We start from the raw sequence: 12,941 nt of genomic DNA, 5'->3' as shown, positions 1-12,941 counted from the left end.
CTCCCCTTATTTCCATTTTAAAAACAAAAAATGGAAGGGGGGGGGGGCACCAGAGAGGGATGCACCCCCTCTCGATCCATGATTGCGTCAACAACTTAAATGTCAAAACTCATTGCTTGCATTACAGGGGCGGATCCAGGAATTCCGTAAAGGGGAGGCGCCTTTACAAAATTAAAGCTACAGCACTCCCCATTTTTTTTTCATTTTATTTCTGTTGTTTAAACAAAACAACAACAACAACAACAACAACAACAACAACAACAACAAATAAGAGAGGGGGCTACAGAGGGATGCGCGCCCCTCTCGATCCGCGATTGCGTCAACCACAAATGTCAAAACTCATTGCTTGCATTACAGGGGCGGATCCAGAAATTCCGTAAAGTGGAGGCGCTTTTACAAAATCAAAGATGCCGCAACCCTACCCAATTTTTTCTTTTAATTTCTGTTGTTTTAACACACACACACACACAAAAAAAGAGAGAGGGTGCACTAGAGGGGATGCGTCCCCCCCCCCCCCCCCCCCATCCGCGATTGCGTCGACCACAAATGTCAAAACTCATTGTTTGCCTTACAGGGGCGGATCCAGGAATTCCATAGAGGGGAGGGCGCCTTTACAAAATTAGAGCTGCTGCACCCCCCCCCCCAATTTTTTTCTTTTTGTTTCTGCTGTTTTTCACCACACAAAAGAAAAAGAAAGAGAGAGAGAGAGAGGGGGGGGGGGGGGGGGCACCAGAGGGGGATGCGCCCCCTCTCGATCCGCGAATGCGTCAACCACAAATGTCAAAACTCATTGCTTGCCTTACAGGGGCAGATCAAGGAATTCAGTAAAGGGGAGGCGATTTTTCAAAATTACAGGCTGATGCAACCTCCCACTTTTTTATTTGTGTTTTTTTTTAAATAGAAGGGGGCACCAGAGAGGGATGCGCCTCCCTCTCGATCCGTGAGTGCGTCGACCACATAATGTCAAAACTCATTGCTTGCATTTTCTGTTCTCACTGTATACACCAGTAAATGTACGGCCACAAAACCATAATGCAGTATTTTAAAATATGCTGATGATACCGTGATAACGGGATACTGTCTTGTTATTCAATGAACCCGATGACCACGTAGCCCATAATGATTTCATCAGTTGGTATGATGATCATCACCTCTCCCTAAATACAAAGAAGACCAAAGAAAAGATCATCGATTTCAGGAAAGACAGTGCACGACACGAACCTCTATGGATTCATGGGAATGTCACTGAACAAGTTCACGAGTAGTACTTAGGAACAGTTGTTGACGACAAACTCTGCTGGAGACAAAATTGTTTGTCTATTCAAAAGAGATCAAATCAGGGGATGTTTTTTCTCCGGAAACTTAAGAAGTTGCAAGTTGCGATCTGTCATTGAAATAAGTGTGGCCTTGCACCTTTAGCATCATTTGTATTTTCGGCAATCTGACAAATGAACAACTCAGGGGCAAAATAACTATTGATCGAACACGGAAAGTGGCACATTCGTTGTAAGTCCACGCACAGATCGAGGGTGATAGGCTCAGAGCTCCAATCGCAATACGCAATCATTGTATGCCAAACGTTTACTATCCAAACTGCAAAAAATAATGACAGACACCTCCCATCTATACTCAATATAAGGTTGTGTCCACTCCAAACTCGTCGAGCACGCTTTATGCAATCTTTTATCCCAAACTCAATAAATATGTTTAATGCATCAGTTAAACGGATCTTTCAATGATCATATTGATTTTTTATGTATATGATTTTTGGTCAGTTGCGTTATAAAGTATTCTGTTATTTGGGAGTTTCGCAGTAGGGCCTGAAGTGTAAAGAGATATTGTCAGTGAGACCTGGCTGTGGATGATTTGTTAAAAAAAAAAACAGTTTGATTATATCTGCTGTTTACATTTTGTATACTTGGCAGTGCCTGACATTATTGTCCTAGGGGGGCGTTTCATCAACGAGTTCGTCGGAGATTTCACCGACAAATTTGCTATCAGCCAATCAGACCAAGGATTTCATTAGCTTTTAACAGTTGTCAGTGTAAATCCTTGCGTCTGATTGGCTGATAGCAAATTTGTCGGTGAAATCTCCGACGAACTCGTTGATGAAACGCCCCCCTGATTGACATGTTTACCGGTATGTTGGTAGTTTTTGTTTGTAAATAGCTAACATTTTGAAACAGTTCTATTATAGCTGCTGCTCACATTTTGTATGCTTGGCAGTGCCTGACATTGTATTGTTCTGATTGAACTGTTTATACCGGTATGTTGACAGTTTTTCTTTTTAACTCATATTTTGATATTTTTTAATTGTATAAAGGGTGGAGTTTTTGTCTCATCTGCACATACGTGCTCCAGGGAACAGGATTATGGATCAGGGACAAATTTCACATTCCTCTCTCCCCCTCTCTGTCTGTCTGTCTCTCCCCCCCCCCCCCCCCCTCCCCTCTCTGTCTCTCTCTCTCTCCCTCCCTCTCTCTCTCTCTAGTGTAGATTATGGAGCCAAGGGTTTTGGGTAAATATTGTAAGTATAAATGTTGAAACAGTATTATTGGATATTATGTTGGAAGTGATTTGATGTACTTATTTAACTTTATAGGGAAGGGGGGGGGGGTATTTAGTTATTTATGTTTGATATTGCTGGTTGTTATGACAATTGTTAACTGAGATCCATGTCAGTCATTTGTGTGTGTGTGTGTGTGTGTGTGTTTGTGTGTTCGTGTGTTATTTTGAATTTTTTGACACAAGTTTTGTTTGTAGTATCATATCATCATTGTGTAAATTTAAAATTTGGGGTCTGGGAAGCGTTGAAGTAGTTTTAGTTATATATAGGGTTAAAGAGCTGATATATTGTAGGCCTATATGTATAATTGTGTGCCGGTAATAGATTTGTATAGGGTGTTTCATTGTGCCTATCTTATAGACGTAATAGTGTACTGTAATTGTGATGCAAAATGTGTTTGTATTGTCATGATTATTTTGGTACAATGTAATGTCAATGGAAGCCAAATTTCTATGTCTAACATAGACCAATAGGCTAAAGAAGGAATGAATAAATGAATGAATGAATGAATGAATGAATGAATGAATGAATGAATGAATGAATGAATGAATGAATGAATGAATGAATGAATGAGTGAATGAATGAATGAATGAATGAATACAGGCGTGCAGCCTTGATTCGAGGCAAGAAAGAGACCCTTGGTGGTCGTCGCATCTCAAGGTACCAGTGGGTGTGTCTCATTCTTGCCCCTGCCAGCCAATAGAGAAGGCTCTGTCATTGCCCTTCGATTGACCGCCACGCACGCACTCTCAAAACAATAGAGTATTGGCCTTACGCATTACGGTTACGCTCTTGTTTATCTTAGCTAGATCTACTAAAGTATATAGCAAGTTGTACCTCCTTACACTTGGCTATACATGTACTGTGCTGTAAGTAGGGCCTAAGTTGTTTATAGACGTTATCTTTGCGCGGGCACGTACGGATTAAGAATGGAATTTTATTTGAGCCGAGCGAACACAAACTGTTGTCTCGTCAGGCCAAGGGCCGTCTGAACTACTCTATTGTATACCGTTAGAATTCTACTTCTGTATTGTATTGGTAGAACTACAGTACATACGTAAATTTGGCGTGCGACAGCGTCCGACCAGGTATCCACCAAATTCGCTTTCCCACCAGCGCAGCGGATATTGACAGGCTACGAGAGGTCGGCGTCCTAGATCCTGCAAACAGCAATACATTTACAAGGTAAGGTTTTCTCTGTCTCCAACATCTATTGACCGTTAGAGTGAAATGTCCATGTATGCTCTGTTAGCTATACTGTCAGTATTCCATCCTATAAGTGGCATCGTGTCATGATCCTGAGTTAATTACGTAGGAAACATCAAAGTACGTTGAAAGAGTACCAGTAGCAGTATCAGTTCAATTGTCGATCTTACGTAATCATGGCCAGCGCCACATTTTCAAAATTGGGGGGGGGGGGGGGGGGGAGGCCACTTAATCAGACTTCTGGTGCAACTTCCGGGTTTCATCAGCTGATCACAAGCAAAAAAAACCCAACCCCCCCCCCCCCCCCCCCCCAATAAAAAAAAATACAATTCAAGGTCTTCAGCGCTTCTGTGGTGCCACCAAGTTCCAGGTTTCTTCAGCTGACAAGCAAAAAAAAAAAAAAAAGATAAAAAAGAATAAGATAATATTAATAATAAAGGTCTTCAGCACTTTGTTTAGGGTGCCACTATAAACACTGTACGTTGTACGTTGGGGCTGCTGGTCGCAGTTAGGGGTAAGCACTATCTGGGCACCCGTCCCGCTTCATCATGAATATTCATCATCTACATGTATCCGTAATACCGTTGAAATACATATTTTTTTCATTTCCCGGCAGCGTTTTTACATTTCTCGGCAAAACTAAACATTTTTCCATCTCCCCACGAGACGTTTTAACATTCCCCGTTGATGCAATTTTTCGAGATTTTTACATTTCCCGGCCATACGTTTTGCACGTATCCAGCGTTCTGCCATTTACTAGTACAGTATCTTACTGCCAGATGAATATTCATGATGAAGCGGGACGGGTGCCCAAATAGTGCTTACCGCAGTTAGGGTGCCACATACTTCCGGTTTTCTTGTGCTGACAAACAGCAAAAAAACAAAACAAAACAAAACAGAAAAAAAGCCTTACCACGCTCGAATAACACGTTTCAACGTTCCTATATATTTCTTTATAGTGCCACTTACAGCACTTCCGGGGGGGAAAAAAGTGGGGGCGAGCCCGAGCAGAGAGGCCAAAATATTATTTCTTGAATCTGGGATGACAAATTTGACTTTATTACTCTTGTTGTTTTGAGGTACAGTCAACTTTGCGTGAGTCAAATCAATTATTTTGACTGAGAAAATAACTTTGCCTTAGAGAAAACTTGACATATGAGGGATTAAAATCTATAGAATGTTAAGAGAAGAGGACTTGAAAAGACCTTAGACTATATGCAATTATTTGACTCATGTGAGGTGGACTTCAGCATGATTGACTGCATAGAACTACAGGAGGAAAAAAAAAGACTTTTCTTTTCCTTGGTGTGAACATGGACCTAGGTCCATGGTGTGAATAACAGGCAAATGTGGGTCAATGTGAGATAGGTTATTGAAGGCACATACACAAATATGCAAAGGGTTCTTCAGCCAAGTGACATACAGAGTGATCTCTTACTTGTACAGTGCCAGTGTTTAGCCAGAACAGATCTACGCTGTTCTTCAAATGTTTTCTGTGATTGTCAACATGAATCAACAGAAATTACAAATTTATAGTGCTCAATTTATAGATGTCACTTTACTTTAATAAGTAATAGATGATTGTTGCTCTGCATCACTATATCTTTTTGACTTGCACAGGCGAAAAACCTTTGTAGGTGTCAGACCTGTGATTGTAGTGTGCAGATCAAGAATGTTACAAACAAATTCTTTTAGATAGAATTTTGAAGTACAGCTGTACAGGAAATGTTGGTAGACAACAGCTGTGTAGTAAACTACTGTTGATGAGTATGAATTGCTCTCCAACACTCATTTTCCCCACCATGAGAGAGGAAATTATTTCCTGGAACTTGAGGGATTATGGTTATTTTACTACATAAGTTTGATATTTTCCCCTGTTCCCAGTGCAGTCACTTACTTTCAAGATCTGAAGACTGAAAGTTACCCTTCCATCTCAATCAAACATCATGGCTGTAAGACCAAACCTATCCTTTGAGCAAGGAGTTCATCTAACTCAGAAGCTCTATGGCCTGGAGGATGTTGTGTGCCTACAGGAGTTCATTAGCTATGACAACCAGAACCTCCTCATTGAAGCCCGGTGCCCACAGAACAATGATGCCCTCAATCATCATCATCAGCCACGAGAGAAGTTTGTTTTGAAACTTACGAACTCAGAAGATTCCAAACTGTTCATATTGCACAAACAAATCAATGAGGTCCTGCTGACTTTGAGGGAAGCAGGTATACCTTGCTCCTTTCCACTTACAAACGTCGAAGGGAAACATATAACACTGGAAGAGCTGTCCTTCAAGCACAAAGGTAATCTGAGCAAAAGCCTAGAGGTTTGTGCTGAGTCCGTGATAATTTTCCTGTTTTTGCCAATAAAGGGAGTGGGCAAATGTGTTTGTGAATTTCTTTGTACATATTGTATCAAGATAAGCCAGAGAAAGTGGCCAATATAGATATACTCTTGAGAGATTCAGCTGTCTTGTGATTGAATTTGGACAGATTCTGCTTTCAAAGCAGTGTTGAACAGAATGTCAATTCTGTATTCTATACATCTATTGCACAGCCTCTTGGCTCATCCTTTCACTTCAAGCTTGCTAGTATATCATTGCACTCTACATGGCATGTCATGGGGGGGGGGGGGAGAAAACTCAAGTGAGACACTGACAGCAATTATTTTATGTCGAGATAACTTTTTGCATTTCCATGACAGACGAGGAAAAAAAGAGATGCAGACTTGTTGCCTTTGGTTAAGTTTGCTTTAATTGTTTCTGTATCATTAAGTTGCCTTCTGTTCTTGTTCTAGACACAGGTAAGGAAGAAACAGGCATGTTCCTGACACGGCTCATGAATTATCTTCCTGGCCAGTTCATAGGGAGTACATCATTGCTCACAGGAAAGATGTGTTATGAAGCAGGCCAATTACTTGGCGAGATCTCTTCTACCTTGCAGGTTGGTGAAATCAAGGTGCTTCAAGCTCCTTGGTAAAATACAGTAGTCAGTATGTGTGGGCAACAACACAACACAAATTAATGTGTAGTTGGAGCATTGCTGTACCATAAATAGTTCTTGTTTTAATTATTATGTATTCATTGTCTTGAAAGAAAGGGCTGTGAGTGTATTAGATTATAATATTGTGTTTTGTGCAGTGGATGGAGGGCATGAGAGATTGAGATCTCTTTCTCTGTGTCATTTGTTCTGATTATTTTCAACCAGGTGATGCATGCATAAAGTGAAATGAGATGTGGTTGTGTGCCAAGGTAGTGGCTTTTCCAATACACAAAGCTTCCCAGGTAACATTGTGAGAAAGACTATACAAGGAAACCTGTTTATCTAGGTCACCGGGAGGTTATAACTTGTACCTCATTGTGAACGCACTAAATGATATCAGCTAAATACTCTTTAATGGAAAATCAGGAATGCCAAATTTACTACAATGTATGTTATTTAAGCAGTATACCTCCTTGTAAGTGAGCTTTTTATTACGGGTTTCCCCGTGTGTTTACATACAGAAGATGGAAAGAGAGATTTTGCAATACATTTGTACATGGCATCAGCTGATGGTTCTGAGAATGAAATTACCTGGAATTGATATCATGGGTCTATTCTGTTTAAAAAAAAAAAATCATACATAATACTACTTAAGCCTCTTAAAAGTTATGATCAAGTCAACAGTTTGAGATGCCCACCAAATACCATGTGCATTCACATGGTCCAATATTTTTTTCCAGGTTCATCTAATTCTACCCATTTGCATTCATTATTTCTGTCCAAACATTTAAATCAACAGCATTGTTTAATGCTTTTTTTTGGGGGGGGGGGGAGGAGTTGCAGTTTGGGAGGGGAGGGCATACTGAAACAAGACTATGGAAATGACATTGTACTGAAATGTCGTAAGTTCTGAAGAGATTGCTACCTTTTCCTTTTGCCTGTAGAAATATGATGGTGACCCAAATGAGTTTGCCTTACGTGCTGGAGAATATGATTGGTGTCTGAAGAACTTGCCTCGTATTGAAGAGTATGTTCATGTGATCCAGGATGATACACATAAAGAACTTGTGAGAGAGGTCGTCCAAGCATTCAGGGAGAAGGTCTTGAGCCAGGAGGACAAGCTCCCCAAAGGTATCGTAGAAACCTGAAATGGATCACTTAAGATACTGTAGCTTTGAGATAGTGATGGTACATGTATGTTTTTCAGTAGCAGTAATGATGATTCCAGTAGGGACAATGCTGGTATGGCATCTTGTCATCTTTAACCTGTTAAGTCATGCAGCAGCTTTGCCCCAAAAATCTTCTCACTGTCCTTGTACCAACATGTAGACTGGCAGCTCTAAACTTTGACTGCCTGAACTTGGAGAAAGATTAGATGGAACTAGTTAAATTTGTTAATTCCGCACCAGATTATGGGTGAAATTGCAAAAATTTATGCATGCAATTTCACCTGGTGTCTTTCATAGGTGGTTAAAAATTGGTACATGTAGTGTATGATTTTCCCCAAATGTTTCTCTTGTCACTTTTCAAATTGTTGCCAATTGTGTGGATACCAGGTAGATTATGTGATTTTGATTTGATTTGATAAAACTACAGTATAAACTATAAATACAAGAAAATATGTCAATTTCAGATAAAAACAGTCATTCTAGTCTCAAATTTGATGGCAGTAGAAGGATCTGCTGTAGATGTAGCAATATAGAAGTGCTTCATGATAATGCATTGACATTGATATGTAGTGAAAGAAAAGGGCTCAAATGAAAATATATTTTTTATCCTCTCTTTAGAAATACTAGCAATGATGGTATCTAATGTGTACTCAATATGAAAAGATATAGCATGAAACCACAGGAATTTGATCCTCTGATTTCATGGGTTCAAAAGTTATGTCCTAGGTTCTTGTATGATCTCATACCTAAAAAATTCATTGTTTTGCCAGTGATTATATTTGGTCATTATAAAACTGAATTGTTGATAAGTCTAATTCATAAATTTCACTTGAAAACACAGTGAATACCTTAGTTTAACTATCATGCATAATAACTGATCCACTTAATTCAGCATACTCAGCATATATCCTGCTTGTTTCCATATATCAATATTGATTCCACTGAGTACATCTCATATATGCACCACTGTATTTAAAGCAAAGAAAAAAAAAAGGAAATTGGATATTACAATGTATAACAAAGAAAGACACCAAGGGATAAAGAACAGAATATCTAAACCTTATGTCTCATATATCAGTTATCAGTACAAAAATATATTTCCTTTTTTTTGTTTTTTTTTTTGCATGCAGTGCCAATTGTATGTGTTATCCTCCCCCCCCCCCCCCCCCATGCCATAATGACTTAAAAATAATCCAGCTCATGTAGGGTTAAGTTTCACTGTCTATGATGATGTATAGATTGCAAAAATATTGTTTTCTCTGACCTTGTTACAATGTACAGGATTGATTCATGGAGACTTCAATGATTATAACATCTTGGTGAAGGAGGAGAAGTCATTGTCATCCCATCAGTGTTCAGATGCCAAGGACAAAGATGTCGTAGGCATCCTTGACTTTGATGACATGATGTACTCATCTACTGTCTATGATGTTGCCATAGCAATGATGTACATCATGCAATGCTCCAATCTAGAGTGCAAACCGCTTGAGAGTAGTGGTCTGCTCCTAGCAGGATTTCTAAGCAAGCAGTGCCTAAGTGAAGAAGAGTATGGGGTAATCTACTATTGCGTGGCAGGGCGCCTTGTACAGTCCCTTGTGCTAGGCCTGTACACATTCTCCAACAGCCACAGAATGACTACCTACTGAGCACACAGGTCAAAGGTTGGGAGGCTGTAAGCCTTCTCTGGTCACATGATGCCCATGAGGTCAATCTGCTCTGGAGAAAAATAGCGCAGGAGTGCTAGGTTCAATGTCTTTTTTCTTAATAGTACGTATCATAGTTTGTTATATGATACCTTTATCAGATTCTCTTTTAATGTCATTTTTTGAGAAGTTTTCATGTGATACTTGGTATTTGTTGTACCAAAGAAAAAAATAATTGCAATATTCATGGGCATATTCAGATCCATTTTGCAGTCTGAGTGTATACTACAGTCAACTTGCAAGTTGACAGTGCAAATGTCAAATAATCAGCCAAGTCTAAAAAAAGAAAAAAAAAGAAAAAAAAAAGAAAAAAAAAAGAGGTTTTAGTTGACATTCATAGCCTAATGTTTATTATTTCTTTGGGCAGGGAGAAGTAAAATGTTACCCAAGTCGATGTGTATTCCTCAGTCCTCAGTCCTGTCAGAAATGACAGTTGACTGTATGTGACACATAAGTGTCTCTCTTCTACCTCTGAATGGGCAAAACATTTTTGTGTACATTTGCAAAGATGAGGACTTGACATTGTAAGATGATACTGAATGCAAGATATGTAATGTAATTTTGACTTAAGGGGAATATGCGATAAATGTCTTCAATGTGAAGGAATATGAGGAAAAGGAACCATGATTTATGTGCACCAGGGAGTAGAATTTACTACAAGTGACTCCCATTTTTTCTAACAGAGTCCTTGTCAGTCCAGCAGTGTTCTTTTTTATCAAGATTTCATTATAGCCGAATGATAAAAGTATATAAAGGTATGTAGACAATTTTTGGACCTGAATTTTTGCTTTGTTATAAAGAGATATTTGTTATAACCCTGTTTGTTACAAAGGGAGTGCACTGTACCAAGACACTACACAAAGGAGTCTCCTTCCAGGAAGACTGACAGCTGAAGATACCCAGCCTTCCTGGACATGGCACCTGTCATCAAGTTGTGGTGCTTTCTTATGTGAAGAAAAAAAGAAGTACACAGACCCTGGCAGGAAGTAATACTGGGCACTAAATGGGGTAATCACTTTAGCAGCCAACACAGGAAGCTATGCTGGGAGAGGAGACAAGGCATGTGGCTGCAAGGAGTGCTATGACAAGCAGATAATGGTATAAATCAAAAAGAACCAATCAATGTACAGCAAAGTACATATGTTGACATAATATGTGTGATCCCTTACTTCATGTTGTTTAGGGGGTGATGTAGACAACTGATGGATTTGCAAGTATTAAAAGGGAATGAAACCCCAATTCATTGTGTTTACATATACATGTATTTGGATTGAGTGAATGTGGCCATATTGGTGGAATGCATCAGTGAAGTTTGAGGAAAATTGAACCATCCATTCAAAACATATTAATTTTTAAAGTTTCAGTACTGCCATCTCTGGATTAAAAGACTACATGAGTTCCTGACGTGACGCATGAACAGGATGTGGGATATATTTCGCTTTAAGTGGAGAACACACAATGTTACTTCGTTTAAATGGGTGGCCACATTTCACTGTTTTCTTCTAATATTTCTGCATTCGCTGAATCCGCATTATCCACATTTTTATTCGGGAATTAAGTGGAGAGAGCACTTAATGTTACTGAGAATAATCATACATTACCTCAGCTTTACAAAATATGAAATGGGGTAGTATTTAAGGTGAGGCTATACATTGTATGTTCTAATATCCCGTCAACTTCCTTACATTTAGTTATCTTGTCTGGAGACGTCTTGAACGTCGCCCAGGAGTCGCCTCCTTGATCTCGAGCGCAAACCATTTTTTGTTTTGTTTTGTTTTGGTCCTTCTGGTTGCACGAATCGTCGGGACTGCAGTCGCCACAAGTCTCCTCCAGTGAGATAGGCTCTTTACTACATACACAACATGTACATGTATTGCCCAACAATGATTCTTGTGGAAAGTTGTGGGTCATACGGTCAAGGGTTAATTATGTGTGCTAAATTACGCTATTTGGTGCTGACATACACTATTTGCTCCATACCTTGAGAATGACCCGATGGATACACGTAATGAAATGTGGTAGTGTATGCACTATCGCACAATAATTCTGAATGTAGGTATGATTTGGGCCATGGGATCGCATTTAAACGTTTTTTTAAAAAAAATCGAAATTGTACACTTTTTTTCCATGTTTTGAAAATAGCTCAAAGTGCATGTATTGTCATGAGAATAAATTGACGTATAAATAACCAGGCAGTGATTATTTCCAGAAAGTTTTTGGCCATGGGGTCAAAGATCAACTGAAATTTCTTCACGCGGAACGTAGTATCAACACATATTCCGGTTGGGCAATCAAACTTTCAAACGTAATCATTTCAGCTTCTTGCCAATGAATGTGAAATTGTCGTCTCACATTATCAAGATGCACTAAAGATTCATTATGATAATAATGTTATCAAGTGGAAGCATGCCAGTCGCCATAGCAATATTCATCCTTTTTTTCTTTTGTATTTACTTGCTGTCAATTTGCACAATGCCTGCAGTCTGAATTAATGACGTTATTTGACATGCCTGTCAGAAATGAATGTGTGTACATGTACAGTGTTTTTCCCCTTGCATGCCGTGATTATGTATACAGTGTATTTATTATGACTATACAGAAAATATGAAAGTTCGAAGAATATCCTTATTAAGGAATTTCCCCGTACGAACTAGAACTATCACTCATTGTGATTAATATACCCCCACCTACAACTGAGGAAATTAGCTCAACCAGGATTTTTTCAACTTTTTAATGAAAAAAAAAATACCAAGGCAATGCACTGTCCAACAGTAAATAAATGTATTGCTCACTGTCAGTCAAATGTCCCACATCTCGAGTCAAGTGCTCAAAAACTGAGTGAGCAAGATAAATAAACTGACGATTTCTATGGTTTTTATTAAAAAATTGTATAACCATGGCGCAACACAATGTTGGATATTAAGAAAAAAATGAAGTTTTGCACAACTATATACAATGTATCATAGCCATCACATGTGCCAAATTTCAAGCCAAATGCTAACAGGATGAGGGGCTTAGTTGAATTCACAATATTAGTGTATCATTTTCATTCAAAATATACTGTTACCATGGCAACACATTTTCAACACTGACAAAAGAGTTTTTGCACATCTAGGTAATGTAGAGGTAACATGTGCCAAATATGAAGCCAAAACGCTCTAAACATAGAGAGTTAGGATCTAATCGAAATGTTTGTATGATTTTCATTCAAAATGCACTGTTACCATGGCAACACATTGTTCAACAATGATGAAATACAAAGTTTGCATATCTCTGTACTACAATGGTTGCATGTGCCAAATTTCAAGCCAAATACTCAAA

The 12,941-nt window shown here is 39.0% G+C and overlaps 1 protein-coding gene across 1 annotated transcript; it reads left to right on the top strand.

Annotated features, from left to right (window-relative positions):
• Window positions 1–5,703: 5,703 nt before the first annotated feature.
• LOC139709373 (hydroxylysine kinase-like) lies at window positions 5,704–9,661 on the top strand. The gene is given in 5 exon segments (XM_071621331.1): window positions 5,704–6,070; window positions 6,564–6,709; window positions 7,693–7,879; window positions 9,199–9,534; window positions 9,537–9,661. Coding segments are annotated over 5 exon segments (1,146 nt in total). The 5' UTR covers window positions 5,704–5,718.
• The last annotated feature ends 3,280 nt before the right edge of the window (window positions 9,662–12,941 follow it).

The sequence above is a fragment of the Diadema antillarum genome, unplaced genomic scaffold (assembly GCF_040938485.1).
Source record: "Diadema antillarum isolate AM-2024a unplaced genomic scaffold, OU_Dant_1.0 seq00001428_RagTag, whole genome shotgun sequence".
Taxonomy (NCBI): Eukaryota; Metazoa; Echinodermata; class Echinoidea; order Diadematoida; family Diadematidae; genus Diadema; species Diadema antillarum.
Note: the sequence above shows the minus strand (reverse complement) of the source record. Positions and strands in the feature narration are given on the sequence as shown.